We start from the raw sequence: 16,164 nt of genomic DNA, 5'->3' as shown, positions 1-16,164 counted from the left end.
ACGAGCAACGAGAATTGTCAAAAAAGGGGCCAATTGAACACGCATACTGTTTGCTTGAATGGTTGATTAACAAGTATTGTAATAGTTATGAAATCTACTTAAGCTGTTGTCACGCACCTTGAATATTATACTTGGACACAGGGTGTATAAAGCTACATTGATTAAGTTGAAAGATACACTCAACCCCCGCTAATATGAAAAACACCTCGTTAAGATCAGGCGAATTCATTTTTAATCTGAATATTTGGTAACTCTATTCACTTTCACATACTCGCAAGGCGCGCATCCTACAACCACTGACGAACTGACGTAACACAAGCGACGTATTTTTGACCGAACAGTAACCGCCATTTCAAACAAGCGATCACTAATGTCAAAAGATCAAATTGATAACTCGCCAAATGACGTTTGTATTCGCTGTCAGTCGCGCTCTTGTCAAAATCTTTCAAGTGGGTAGCAATTCTGAACAAAAACGATGGGCAGAAAATGTGAAGTACATTCGTGTTTTAATAATGATGCTAAGAACTGTGGGAAATCATTTTACAAATTTCCGTATTGCGAAAAAACAAACAATTGTTCATCCATTTACATCGGATGACCAACAAGACTACTTCGAATATGAATATCTTGATAACTCGATGGAATTTCGAGACGAAGCAGATTCTACTGGATGCAATAATAATGCTTTGGAAGATATATTAGATGATCCGCAAATAGGTTGGGGCGAAGTTACCGTCGAAGAAAACAGCACACTTTTTGACCATTTGCGAATGCTTCCGATATCAAACGAAGTCAACGCTGAACCTATCCCAAACCTGTCGTTTACTCATACAAATATCGAGGCAATAGATTTGAAGAAACCGCGTATTCTGCAACATGTTTCGAAACAGCCAACTAATGATGTGGCCCAGACTTCCTCCGGCGAAAATTTCACTGTTTACAAAAAAAATATACGAGCGAGAAAAAGGCAAGCAGCAGATGTTAGAACTAGAAGTAACAAAGCTTAGAAAAAATTTGCAATTATGTAAGCGTACAAGTGCCAGACGTAAACAGTCTCTACTGAAATGTAAGCAATTCGTTTGAAAAATCGCTGCATAAGGCTGCTTAGAAAAAACGGTGTTATCGCCAGCAAATTGTTGAGTAAGTTAAAGCAGAATCCAATATTATACAATAGTTTAGGAAATTTAGGTCAGGCTTCAAAAGGAAGGAGAAAAAGGAGGACAGACAGACAGAAATCCATGTTTATAGGTATAGATGTATACGTATCACATTTCACTCAGTTTTCTTAAAACTCTTTCTTAAATGAAAGACATCATAACACTTGTTTTAGTAGAGAGATTTGTTTGACCAACGATACTAATTTTGGTTTTAGTGATGGCGTTTTGGTCATCGGGTTACTAGTAAACTAGTTTATTTGCTGTCTAGGCCAACGTTTCAAGGACTTTATTTCCTCTTCATCAGGGCAAAAACATATTAAACTAATTCTTGTCAAGTTTGTTGGGGTGGGTTTTTTCTGCTATTGGTCGAACTACAACAGTCATTCCTGTACACAACACAGTACCGTACTGTGTTGCTTTGAGTTTTCAGTATAAAACCATTCAAATGTACAAAACCCTACAGCATAAAACCCTGCAAATGCAAGCTAGTCCGCAACATGCAGCACAGAGGGTGCTAGTGTGCCAGCAAAATGTGTAGAACGATGGTTTTTAAAGGATTTTCTTCTATGTGTCAGGTCAGTTTGTCAGTGCTTATACCTATACTAGTACCTATACGTAATTGTTTCAGAACGACAGCGCAAGAATGTTACGAGAATAATTATTCCATTACAGTCTGAATGCTCCAGAACCCGTAATCTTCTCTTCGATGCGCGGAAAGGAATTCACCGGACAAAGGATCACTTAACCTGGCACTTCTTAGCCCATTCGAAATACTACACTCAAAATATTCTGCACATAACTAATGGTAAATTTCCATATGAAATTCTAGATGATTATCATGTGCCGCATATAAACACAATCCGCCTAGAAATACACATAGAAATTATACGGATATGAATAGTATGTGCAATTATACACATAAAAAATATGCGCATATGAATAGTATGTGCAAAAGTTTCGCGTACCCATAAATTATAACTGTGTGGCATATAAAGTTCATTGACTAGGCACCATTGCAAAATTCTATGTGTGGGACACATAGAAACTATACGAAAAGTTTTCTCAGTGTACCGCTGCTGGTATCAGCTGGCGAAGGGCCATCGCCACCGCCACACTGTAAAAAGTTCATGTCGGCGAATAAACACTGATTGGCCAGGTTTATAAAACATAAGCAGCTCCACTACAGTAATGGTAACCTAAGCGATGCCATACTCACGGCAAGATTACAGCAGAGTTGATTCATTTAACCTTTTTCTGCAGCTTATCCAGCTTTTTACGAGCCATAATGGCGGACGTGTTCGTAATATTTGAACAGCATTTTTGACATTTCCCCAATACATCGCATGTTTTCTTTCCGTGCGTTCACGGTAAAACTAAAGGAATGTACGGAAAGAAAACATGCGATGTATTGAGGAAATGTCAAAAATGCTGTTCAAATATTACGAACATGTCCGCCATTATGGCTCGTAAAAAGCTGGATTGGTGTTAGCAGCAGCAACTGAAACTACAATTATAAATCCGTTGCTGTGCGTTGGTTGGTTCAGCTTTTGGTAAGGTACCAATATTATACATTGATGCAGATCACGATGCAGATACAACTGCAGAAATGGTTAACCGGTGAGTCCGTCGTGGAATCTCTGCCATCCTTGGGTCTATTAATATTAACTTCGTTGTGCTGCTGACGAAGAACTTCTTGAATTTCCTGTGTATTGAATATCTGGGTCGATTCCATTAGTATAATCAATATATATAGAATGCCAGTGTCGCTGGTGTTTCATGGATATTTTGGTGGCAAACATGTTGCTGGTTTGTGTCTTGGATACGGGAACTACATTGTCAAATTGCCCAATAGAAAATTTTCCTGCCGACGAAATACCCCAAAACGGCCAAATCGGGTGATTTATCCTACGTGATTTACGGAAAAGCAGAAGGATTTTTTATTGGGTTGCCTTTTTAGTTTGACAATCAGATTCCCGTTTCGAATCGATCACTCACACATATGCGCATACAGTGTAAATACGTAATTTTCAAATGTGTGATGTTTACCACGAGCACTGCAGCGACACTGGCATTCTATATATATTGATTCAACTATTCCATTCAACTAATCTGATCGATCTGGTAAAACAACGGCGTTAAAAATATGCAGTACCACTTTTAGACACAAATTACCGTTATTTATACTTTATTCCAGGAAGATTTTTAGTCCCGAAAGGTTCTAAGTCCTTTTAAGATTGATACACATTTGCGAAAAAAAAGCTTCTGTTTTTGTTTACATTTGCGCTGTACTTTTTTTGGTTATATGAAACCAATAAAGCAACGAAAGGTGGTCAGGGTTATTGAAAAAAATTGCGTTTGTGGCTTAAAAATTATTCTATAAGCATGAAAAATGAAAATTTTTGTTTCATATATTTAATCCTCAAGTATTGTTAGTTAAAAATTAGTTTGTATGGATGTATGAAGTGCAGTAAATTATCTCTGATTACCCGCCGTACCCGCCGGGTTCGGGTATTGAAAAAAAATAATTTGCGGGTTCGGGTCGGGTACGGGTTCTTAATTTTTGTTTTTGAAATCGGGTACGGGTCGGGTCGGGTATCCCTATTGACCACATTTAACACTAAAGATGGTCGGGTACCCGGGCCCGTCCCGTACCCGTCGGGTTGCGGTCGGGTTCGGGTATCAAAAATAATAAACTTGCGGGTTCGGGTCGGGTACGGGTTTTCAATTTTTTTCTTGATCGGGTACGGGTCGGGTTCGGGTATTCAAATTTTCATACCCGACCATCTCTACTGTAGATGCAAAATTTCGTCCAAAATTAGAAGCGATGACCTTTTGCAAGACGGTGGATCGGAAATCTGGCATATTGCCAAATATCTGGAAGATTTTTAGCTTTGTCTGTTTGTCTGGCGCCCAATCAAAAATCTGGCAAAATCCCGATTTATCTGGCATACTGGCAACCGTCAGTGTGGATGCTTTAGCTGTCAGAAAGAAGTCAGGAAGCTCTATTGTCTTGTCACATAGGTCTATTTGAAAAATTACCCGAGATTTGATGGAAATATTTAAGAGTGCAGAGCATCACATCATGTAAAGCCCCCCATTCATGCTATGAGAAACTAGTACCTCGAATTCTATGTTGCGTGAGCTTTGCAACAAGCCAACTGTCACGCTGATGTAACACATTATACATTAAATTTCATTCGATAAAAAATGCTGTATGTTCGTTCGCTGTTCGCCAGCCAGGTCATAGTTATCGTAGTGTGTGTACGTATAGAACGCGCAGTAGAGTCCTCCTTCAGGGCAGCACGGGCAGCAGTATCGCGTTTTTTCTTTCGTTTTCCTTTGTATATGGCTGTTTCGTGATTTTTTCTATTCAAGTCCGAGAGAAGACTGGACTGCAAAAGTAAAGTCAGCCACCACATCGTAAAACGCATCGTACAGCAAAATCAGTGGAGTAGAAACAGGAAAACGTGTGCTCCCCGAGGATTTTCTATTAATTTAGGTTGAGGCTTTGATTTCTTCAATCTGTTATAAAAACTTCGTGAAAAGGTTGCTGATCAAAGTAACAAAAGTTTCCAAAGCATCACTGATCAAAATTGCTCTGGCGTGAAATTTACTGTTAGGAATATTAACCAAGATGGATTGTCCTCATATATGTGACAATGTTGTGCTTCGGAAGGATTCGGTGAAAAACTTGAAACAAGCCCTTTGTGGGGGTCTTTCCGCAGCTGCGCCACAGGGAACCGGAACACCTCCAGCAAGCTCACCAGCTCCATCGGGAATATCGAAACTATGGAAGTGTTCAGGTAATTAGACGATGGAAAAAGTGGATAGCCACTTACAGCGAAGGGAATGAATGAGTTTTAATTAAATGAAAAATTATCCAGAAGCTGTTTTGCTACTGACTGCTATTTGCAAAAGAGGGCAATGGCTTCTAGCCTTGGAACGATTTTCGCAGCTCTTCCATTTTTTTTCGCAATTTAGACATTTAAATGCTTTTTTGCGTACATACGTGTCGTTCTTCATAACTTTAAAGCTAATTTTACAAGCCCGGATAAATAAAAAATCGATATTACATCACAGGGCAAAATTTAATGTTTCTCTTTTCTTCTCGTGCTATCCTCTCTGCTGTTTGTGGCAAAAAAAGTTCATTTTTCGGGGTCAGATTTGTTCGTCTGGGGCAACAATATTTTTATTTTCGAAAGTGAACCATTTGTTTTAGGACAATAGAAAACAAAAACAAAATTATTTGAATTCAGTGATAAATTATGAGTGTCAACTATAGGGTTTAGAGCTAAATGCGTTTTGCATAATAAAGCACCACCCGTCGCTTGAACGGAACCCGTGTGCAGAAGCGATGGCTAGCGTATTTTCGTCTGGATGGTTGTGCGAACGAAATGATAATGAAAAATGGATACAGAAATAAGAGAAGAGCAAACCATCTCCATTTCTGTACGGCATTGCATATCGTTCTATTACAGAGGGAGGAAAGTTTATTGTCGTATAAAACGTACGCAGTGCTGCCAGCTCACAACTATTTTTGTTTATTAGTTTATTTTCTTAATTAAATTTCATTTTACCTTTGTATAACCATAATTCTTGCTTTAGTTTTTATAATGTCGCATAATGCATGCAAAAGGGTTGATTATGCGTCCTTTTGAAAACTAAAGCCAGAATTTTGGTTTTATTTAGTTAATATCATCCCGAAAATTCTAAACCCCAAACAAAGTTATGAACTAAGTGGTTGACGCAAATTGCAAAAAAAGTGTTTCATCATCAGTTTGATGATCTAAAATGGAGTTTATGTTTGGTATAATTTTAATACTCGCTCTACCAGGCGGAGGCGAATTCGTCGCGTATATTCAACACCACGATTTTTTGATTGTCCCTCTTGCATTTTAATGTTTATTCAGCTTAATCATATGATCGGTAAGGCTGTAGTGGTAAGTGCTAAAAGTAACACGGTAAAACTTATCGGCAAAATGGCACACTCACATACATATCGTTACAACTTTTGTTGGAAAAGTTGGAAAGAGACGTTTGAAATTGAATTAACACTTGTGCAATGTTTCAAGTGTGTGTTTTTGCTGTTCAGCTTGTAGTGCCAGTGCTGCCATAAATATAAGTTAAACATTTTAATTTTTTTTTCAAACAATATTTGCAGAGTGTGCCGGTAAAGACAACTGGATGTGTCTGCAGTGCGGGTCGGTTCTCTGTGGCAGATATGAAAGTGGACACGCGCTGAAACATTCATCTAAGCAGAACCACAATATTTGTATTAATACGGTGAACTTGTCGGTTTATTGGTAAGTTAAATATAAATAACTGCGTGTAATTTTTCATATTTAAAACATGTATGAGCTATCCAGGGATGATTCAGTCACGTTGACTCGTTGAACGGTCACTGAGCTACTAATGAGGTGCCAGCATTGTAGCGCGATCAAGAGATACAGCAAAAGTGTTTTCCGCAAAATTGTAGAAAAGAACTAGTTCTGCAAATGTTTCATATATAATTTTGTCAAATTTTGCTCGGCTGAGACGGTACTGTCAAATGAACCAAAATTGAGTTGAAGTGATCGAACCTTCCCATAATAATGGCCGGGGATAATGGTCGGTGTTTAGTCTTTGGCGCATAAAAATATACAGCTTGTGTCTTTCGAAAAAGCATTCATTATGACCTATACATACTTTGGAATTTATAAGTTCACAAAATTAATCGAATTGATTTGAACTGAAAAAATATGTGTTAATATTTCATGTAATTTGAATTTACTTTTCAGTTATAAGTGTGACGAGTTCGTGGTTAATGACACAGCTGACAACGTCCTGGAAGAGATCCGTCAGGAACTGAAAGATGGAGATGCGGACAGCGTATCGGAGACATCGTCCACTATGGAGGAAATTAGTTCATCAAAATCGGTACAGGAAACAGCCAGCAGCACATCGTCGTCGAGTGATTCGGGATGGGAGGAGCCGACGGCACCGTCATCGACAGTGTCCAGCTCCTCGTCTGTCAGCACCCTGAGTGCGCGAAAGTTGCGACCGCGTAAGCGAACGATTTCCAGTGACAGCAACAATGAGAACGGAGCCGGCAACAACAAACGCAAATCGATGCGTCGCGTCGTCGGTCTTCGTAATTTGGGCAACACATGTTTCATGAATTCAGTATTGCAATCACTTAGTAACATTCAGGAGTTTAGCTGTTACTTTAACGCTATGCCGTCATTGGAAACGAGCAAACACAAGCAAAAGTCGTATCATTCACGCAGTATGAAAGAAAATCTAGACGATGTGTTTGTGGTGGAAGAACTACGGAAGGTTGGTTGCTTCTTTTGTATCCCGAGAACTTATAATTTCATGTTAAACAATGCCAAAAATCGTATTTGAATATGGAAATATACAATATTTCAACATACTCGAGATTTGTAACGTTCGTTTTTGGAATAAATAACAACCAAAGGGACAAAGCATTTACTGCTGTTGAACAGTTTCTAAGTTAGCGACTTCTCGTTTCAGGTCCTGCTAAACCTTAGCCAAGGTGGCGACGGATCAAAGGGCGCTATCTCACCCGAATGCTTATTTCTGGTAATTTGGAAAGTAGTACCCCAGTTCCGCGGTCACCGACAGCACGATGCCCACGAGTTTCTTCGCTACATGCTGGACCGATTGCACACAGAACTGCAGCAAGTCACGATTCCGGTTGACATTTCCAGCTCCTTGGCGGCGAAAACTGGAGAAACCAAACCCAACCCGTACAATATACCCGCCTTGAGCCATCTGCAAGCAAAAGGACGCAACTCTATTGTGACAAATGTTTTCGGTGGGATTCTACAGAGCGAAGTTCGTTGCTTAATTTGTGGCATGGAAAGCAAAAAGCATGATCCATTCCTCGATCTCTCGTTGGACATTCCGGAGAAGTTTTACAATAAAGACCCCCCTGAAGAAAGCGGGAAAGATAAGGATGGAAATGTGCCCATGTGTAACATTTCCGATTGTCTGTCAAGTTTTACGGAGGTATGTAATAAAGATTCACCTCAAATGAAAGCTAATTATTGACTACATTTGAATACAGGTCGAAGAACTTGCAGAAACAGAACTTTATTACTGTAATTCGTGTAAATGCAAGCAAAAATCAACCAAGCGCTTTTGGATTCGAAGATTGCCAAATGTTCTGTGTTTGCACATCAAACGTTTCAGATGGAATAATTTCTATAGGTACATATTGCTTAGTAATGTTATTGAAGTGCCTATTGCTCATATGTAGTTGATTCATTTCATAAATCGTCAGAACAAAGATCGACCTGAGGATATCGTTTCCCATTAAATCGCTGGACATGTCCCAGTTTGTGCTGAACAATGGTCCGGAAACGAGACGTTCGAACTCCAGTTGCAATGTGTATGATCTGGCGGCTGTTATCGTACATCATGGTAATGGGTAAGTTCAAATCATTGGGGACAATCATTATTTTTCGGCTGTTCAACATCAATTCCATTGTAGTTCGAGTTGCGGTCACTACACTTCGTACGCAATCAACAACGGTGTGTGGATGCATTTCAACGATCACACGGTAAAAGAGGTTAGCAGTGCAGCCGTGGCTGAATGTAAACCGTACATTCTGTTCTATATCAAACGGGATACGACTACCGGCAGCCGGCTGTCGCTAGGAGAGCCCGCTTCTAGTGGTGCGTCTTGAGATTAAATTTATATTTTAAGACTGATTAAGATAGCGCATAACAAGCAGGCTGCAAATGAAACAGACGAACACAAAACACTGCAGAAACCTGGTTTTCATTCTAATTGTAGAGTTTTCTGTTCTAAGAGTTAAAAACAAAAAAGAAGAAGAACAAAAAATCAGAACCGACGGACAAAATGTTTAAAGCTTCTATGGGATATAAAACAAAACTAAATTAATTCCATCGACAGAAAATTGTTAAACTTCTTTGGTAGAAAGGAACGTTAAGTGTTCGGTCGCAAAATTGTGGTTCTGATTCAATAACTTTTTGGAGTGGCTCCCCATTACGCAAGATTACATGTGATAAATTGAAGCATTTTAGCATTTTACTTCTTGCTACCAAAACTCGTATGTTCGTCGTAGAACCAGTCGATTAGAAGTGCGAATGTATGTTTCTTTTATACTTATTTGTATAAATTATGCTTAAACTAAAACATTTCGTACGCAAAGCTTCCGTCTGATTCCAGAGCTTTTTTTTTTGTTTCAATATATAATTCATTTACGAACTTTCACAAAAGTTCACTAATTCTCAAAGAGGCCGCTGCGTTTTTGTGATGTTTTATCTCTAGTTTTAGCGTGTATTTTAGTGCTATAACTTTGTTTTAGAAGACACCCCAGTTCAAAGATTTAGTTCGCTCAATGCAATATTGTTCCACGCTGTGAATAAAAACAAACGAATATTCTGACACTAAGTAAAGTTATGTTTAAAAAGTTCCAAATTATGCCATTGTCCCCTCTCATAGTGTGAACTTTTGATTATTTTCCATGCAAACCGCAGTGTTGTCTGTGGCGGTGGGTGTGGAAATGTGTTCTTTGGAAATTTTGGACAACAAACGAAAAAGGTTGAAATCGCAAAACGTCTAAAAATAAGCAAAAGCAACAATTCATTTGTCTTTGGAATACTACTGGTAATACACTGAATATCACTATGCAACCAAACAAAATAAAAGGAAAAAAACAGATGCAAAACAAATGAAACCTATGCGACGGTTGAGCAACAGAGTACGAAAGATATAATTATATTAATATAATTAATATATATTAAGGAATAAATTTCTTTAGCTATCAATATAAAACAAACATTAAACAGATAGTTGTGCGCACTGAATTAATGTGAAATTCCAAGATTACCAAAAGCTTAGCTATTCTTTTCTTATAAAAGGAATTAACTTTTTTTTATTTTTAAGATAATAAGTTAATTAAACTTCCGAGGGGGGATTGCCTGTCAACTCTTCTGGTTCACCTATCGTTCAAGCTACCCAAGGAAGGCGTTTGCACTGAATTCCTTTTTATTTTCTTTTATATGACTCTATACGCGGTCATGACGTAAACTCTTTTTCGGAAAGAGAGGAAGTGTCTATTGTGAAGAATGATTGTTTGGATGTACTGGAAAATTTCGGGAATATATTGGGTTGTGCAATGGCAGGTGGGGCTCGCAGCCACGCTTTTCCGTTTGGTACCCGAGTGTTTTACTAACTAAACTACTGCCGCCCGTTATTTTGGGTAGGGGTTTGTTTTATTCTCCAAATCTATCATTCTATCACACACTCCTCTTGCGACGATATATTATTTTTTTGGCATCCATTATCTATCTCAATTTGAAATATTCCGCCCACTACTATCACAAACCTTGACAGCAAAACTGACTCTTAGTAAAATGCACTGTTCTGGATGGATGGCTATAATTGGGTAAAGTAAGAGAAATCATTGAAGGAAGGGTACCCAATTACACACACACCCATATTCTGCATTTCGAACGAGTTGAAATATTTCGATCGACTTGGCAAATATTTCGTTCGAGTTGTTTTTTCATATGAAGATCTTTCGTTCGAACCGCTGTTTTTTCGAACGAGATGTCAGTTTCGAACGAAACATAAACCCGTTCGAAATATAGAATAGGGGTGACAAGCACGCGTAAAACTCAATAAGCATATCGCTCACTCAATAGCGATTATAGCAAAAAGAAATGCAGTGCGGGTCATACCGCAAACACCCGGGCGATATCACAATAGATCAACAACGATACTAGTCACAGTGATGAGTTCGTACAGAAAAAAAGCTTCCAAACTGGCTTCAAAATAACATACCGATAAACGTTTCAACAAGCACTGCAAAGTTGTTCAGCAAGCAATTCGCCTTACCTTACAGTCCTTCTTCTAGTAGCATAGAACCGGGGTGGTTTCTCTCCAATGCACCCGGTCCTGGGCTGTCGTCGACAATTCGTTGAGCATCTTGACACACGCAAGTCGGCTTTAAACTGTCCGTGCTATCTAGCACTATTCCTGGTGCCGGTGGGGTTCTTGAAAAGAACGGATAACACTGTACAGTCGTCTGGCATCCTTGCGACTGTAGTCTCCCAATTGTCGCCAGGTGTACGATGGGCATCTCTCCAAGTAGTCCCTGTAACTCGTGGTTCATACGTCTGCTTGTACTCCACCAAAAATAGTTCGCAACATCTTTCGTTCAAATATGGCAAGTGCACATATGTCTTCTGTAAGCAAAGTTACAGTCCAAAGTTCGTTGAGGACTAGCGGTCTGATTAGCGTTTTGTATATCGTGCAACGGCGTATGCTCCTTTACCGACGCGTCTTGTGGAAGGAAAAATAGCTTGCATGCGCCGTTGAATCTCCTTACTCGCATAATTATCGGCGATGACCAGTGATCCCATGTACATGAACCAGCAACCATTTACAGTTCAGCGCCGTCAAGTCACTGTCTGTGGGGAGTCGAACGTTGTTTTCTCTGGAGTCTCTTCCTACCATATATTTGCTTTTAGACGCATTGACTTGTAACCCAATCCTCCTAGCCTCCGTTTTTAGTCTGGAGTAGATTGCCTTCGCCGTCCCAAGAATTCTAGTAACGATGTTGTCGAAGTTGTCTGTGAAGGCTAGGTGTTGGCTACTTCTGCTAAAGATTCTTGTATTTATACCATATCAGAGGATTTGCCTATGTAATGTGAGTTGTTACTTTACTTACGTAGTTGCTAGTAGTGTGTAAGGGGACAGACGGAAAGGGTCAGAATGAGTTGATAGCTTTCCGCGTTGGGAGGAGCTTCAGTCAGCCAGTCGATGAACAAGCAGGATATCACATTGGCGACCTATTGCCAAATCGAACTTTTGGGATGAATTTCGTAGTAAAATATTTATGAGGTAAGAAAATTGGCATATATTTTGCAGTGCAAATGAAATAGCACACTATACCGCATATTAATGGAGCAAGAAAGGCAAATTGCACACGTGCAAAAAGAATATATCACGCCGGATTTGATTGACATTGATCCCAAAGTAGGCGAAACACAGGGTAAAATACTCCAGGATTATTTAGCACATAGATGGCAACAAATTTCACTTTCCAATACAATTTAAAAGGAATTTCGGACACAGAGAACAGACTACCAGGTAATCGACAAAAAGTGTGTAAAAGATTTTTATGTAATCTACGAGTAATCCTTCAATAGAGCACCCCTCGAACAGTAAGTGGCAAACTAAATCTTGATGTCGCTGCCATCGCTGCTATGTAACTCCAGCACAAAGAAATATTGATAAAGGTACATGGATATTTTTTGATGCGTTTGGCAAACTATTTCTGGAGGGCGCCACCGACAGATTTTACACACAAAAAATCGATTACTTCCTTCGAGCCTGTTAATCTGTTTTCTGTGTTTCGGATACGGATTGATTAAATCAACTTGAAACTCAACTGGAGTAGTAATATAATTCATCTTCTAAAAATTGATTTACTACTACAACAGAAGGAATTTTCATCTTTTATCATCGACAGATAGTATTTAGGTTTGCGATCAGTTAAGCAATATTGTATTGAATGCTGCCTAGTGGATTTTTGGTCGTATTTGTAACATTTTGTCGTGTGTATAGTATCTATCATTGAACAAATCGCAAGTATTCCGAAACATCGAACAAAAATAGATGATAAAACAGCTTGGCAAATTTGTATTAGGGGTCACTCCCGGCGTAGTGGTTAGCATTCACACCTCTCACGCTGAGGACCCGGGTTCTAATCCAAACTCCGCAGAAGTCACGAATGACCCAAGCTGCTTCAAGCTTTTTTCATAGAGGACATTAAAATTTTCCAGGAATCCTTTATTGTGGCTGTGATGGTATTAATAAGATAAGATAAGTTCGCGGATATTAAAATTTATGGTATGCTTATTGGGCTGGTAAACGGCTTGGTAATGCGTACCATCGGTGCCTTGTGCACTGGGCATAAAATAGACCCCACAGTGGTTCACAGCCTCTTACCTAGCAACTTCTACCCCTACCTCCTCGTGGTACCAGCCGGGATACGAGCAACCTCGGTGGAGATCGGGTACCCAGATAACACAAAATCGTAATAGAAAGTTCACATTAAATCGTTTTCATGTCAATTTCACATTGGAATTGTACACGCTTAAAAAATTTAACCCGCGAATGAATAAGATTAACTCAGAAATGAGTGACTTTCAACTCAAAAATGAGTAAAAACCGACTCACTATGACAAAAAGTGGAACAGCCCAAAAATTTGAGTAATGGCAATTTCTAAATTCTGAGTAGTTTAGGTCGACCTCATAACTGAGTTAAATTTACTCGTAATTTGTGTAAGTACTACTCAGTTTTGGGTGAAATGGCACTCATTTTTGAGTAAATATTGCTCATTAATGAGCTTCTACGGTGGAACTCATAAAAGGAGTAAGAGTTACTCAAAATAGTGTGTAAAATATACGCATGTTTTGAGCTGTTCCACTTTTCGTGAAAGTGGGTCAAATTTTTTAAGCGTGTATAATGATTAGAGTATGTCAAATCGAAGTGAACAATAAGTTGTTTTGCAGTCGTGCGTGTCTTCATATACAATTCATGACTGTGAATTATAAAGCAGTATAGACGGTCGCAATATTTGATTATATCTTAATCATATATTCAGGAGTATTTAGTTGCGTGTTATAAAAACTACGCAAAATAGAATTACAAATAATTGTCAAATTTTTCGCATGTATATCGCCTCCACTTTGGTACATATATGTTCTTATATGGCGTGAAATATAACTTTTTCGTTCAGATATGATTTCGTATATCTCAGTTGCAATCGAGATATACAAACCAAATGGTTTACTGGGTAACCAACCCCGGTGGATTCCAAGGTCGTATGCTGACAGGGGAGGAGGGTTCCTTCGAGCTACGTTGGCCCTCCGGCGATACTGTGGGGTTGGTTGCGGGTTTTGCAAGCCTGAGCCACTAAAAAATAAAAGCAATGGACTCCGTTAGTAATAATAATAACTCTAATCGGAACAATCGGCAAAGACCCAGGCGACGAAAACGGACTAACGATTGGAAATTAGGAACATGGAACTGTCGGTCTCTAAAGTTCCTCGGAAGTACCCACGTGCTTTCTAAAGAAGTGAAGAGCCGGAAGTTCGACATCGTAGCGCTGCAGGAGGTATGCTGGAAAGGAACGATGGTACGTACGTATAGAGATGGTCATACCATCTACCAGAGCTGCGGCAATACACACGAGCTGGGTACAGCTTTTATACTGATGGGCGAGATGCAGAAGTGGGTGATCGGGTGGTGGCCGATCAACCACCGAATGTGCAGATTAAGAATCAAGGGCCGATTCTTCAATATAAGCATAATTAACGTGCACAGCATTCACCTCGGAAGTACCGATGATGACAAAGACGAATTTTACGCGCAGTTGGAGCGTGAATACGACCGCTGCCCAAGACATGATGTCAAAATTATCATCGGGGACTGCAATGCTCAGGTTGGTCAGGAGGAGGAATTCAAACCGGTGATTGGACGGTTCAGCGCTCACCCGCAAACGAACGAAAACGGCCTAAGACTTGTCGACTTCGCCGCCTCCAAGAACATGGCCATACGTAGTACCTTCTTCCAGCATAACCTCTACCATCGGTACACCTGGAGATCACCCAACCAGACAGAATCACAAATCGACCACGTTCTGATAGATGATCGGCACTTTCCAGACATTATCGACGTCAGAACCTATCCGGGCACTAACATTGATTCGGATCACTACATAGTAATGGTAAGGATACGTCAAAAACTATCTGTTGTGAACAACATACGATACGACTCTTGAGGACTGTTGGAATGCCGTGAAAACAGCCATTAACAGCGTGGCGGAGAACGTCCTAGGCAGTGTGGCACCGAATCGACGTAACGAATGGTTTGACGAGGAATGCCAGCAGATATTGGCTGAGAAGAACGCAGCGCGGGTACAAATGCTGCGTAGAGCCACCCGTCAGAATGTGGAGCGATACAAACAGAAGCGGAGGCAGCAAACCCGACTCTTCAAGGAGAAGAAGCGCCACCAAGAGGAGAAGGAGTGCGAAGAACTCGAACAGCTGTACCGCTTTCACGACACACGGAACTTCTATTAGAAACTCAACGGATCTCGCAAAGGCTTCGTGCCGCGGGCCGAAATGTGCAGAGATAAAGATGGAGGTATCTTGACTGACGACGGTGCGGTGATCGAAAGGTGGAAGCAGCACTACGATGAACACCTGAATGGCGTGTAGGCGGAAGACCATGATTGCGGAGGAAGTGACCACATTGGTGCAGCAAGCGACGAAGATGTGCCACTCCCATCGATAAGGGAAGTTAAAGAAGCCATCCAGCGGCTGAAGAACAACAAAGCAGCGGGAAAGGATTGCATTTTAGCGGAACTTATTAAAATGGGCCCGGACAAGTTGGCCGGCTGTCTGCATCAACTGATTGTCAAGATTTGGGATACGGAACGACTACCGGAGGAGTGGAAAGACGGGGTTATCTGCCCTATCTACAAGAAAGGTGATAAGCTGGATTGTGAGAACTACCGAGCCATCACTATCCTGAATGCCGCCTACAAAGTGCTGTCACAAGTCCTCTTTCATCGACTATCGCCAATAGCCAATAGATTTGTGGGAAGTTACCAGGCCAGCTTCATGGAGGGTCGGTCTACAACAGACCAAATCTTCACCCTGCGGCAGATCCTCCAGAAGTGCCGCGAATTCCGAGTCCCCACGCACCACCTGTTCATGGATTTCAAAGCCGCATATGATAGCGTAAACCGATAAGAGCTATGGAAAATTTTGGACGAAAACGGCTTTCCGGGTAAGCTTACTAGACTTATCATGGCTACGATGGATGGGATCCAGTGCTGTGTGAGAATCTCGGGTGGATTGTCGGACGCATTCGAATCTCGTAGGGGACTTCGACAAGGAGATGGTCTTTCCTGCCTGTTATTCAACATTGCGCTTGAAGGTCTTATAAGGCGAGCA

The 16,164-nt window shown here is 40.3% G+C and overlaps 1 protein-coding gene across 1 annotated transcript; it reads left to right on the top strand.

The window, feature by feature from the left end:
- The first annotated feature begins 4,476 nt into the window (after positions 1 to 4,476).
- On the top strand, positions 4,477 to 9,892 carry LOC128742164 (ubiquitin carboxyl-terminal hydrolase 3-like). The gene is made up of 7 exons (XM_053838409.1): positions 4,477 to 4,960; positions 6,319 to 6,460; positions 6,935 to 7,472; positions 7,671 to 8,168; positions 8,227 to 8,369; positions 8,443 to 8,589; positions 8,653 to 9,892. Exons 1-7 carry the CDS (start codon positions 4,792 to 4,794, stop codon positions 8,846 to 8,848), a joined length of 1,833 nt encoding a protein of 610 aa, XP_053694384.1. The 5' UTR covers positions 4,477 to 4,791; the 3' UTR covers positions 8,849 to 9,892.
- The last annotated feature ends 6,272 nt before the right edge of the window (positions 9,893 to 16,164 follow it).

Source organism: Sabethes cyaneus, chromosome 3 (genome assembly GCF_943734655.1).
Source record: "Sabethes cyaneus chromosome 3, idSabCyanKW18_F2, whole genome shotgun sequence".
Lineage (NCBI taxonomy): Eukaryota > Metazoa > Arthropoda > Insecta > Diptera > Culicidae > Sabethes > Sabethes cyaneus.
Note: the sequence above shows the minus strand (reverse complement) of the source record. Positions and strands in the feature narration are given on the sequence as shown.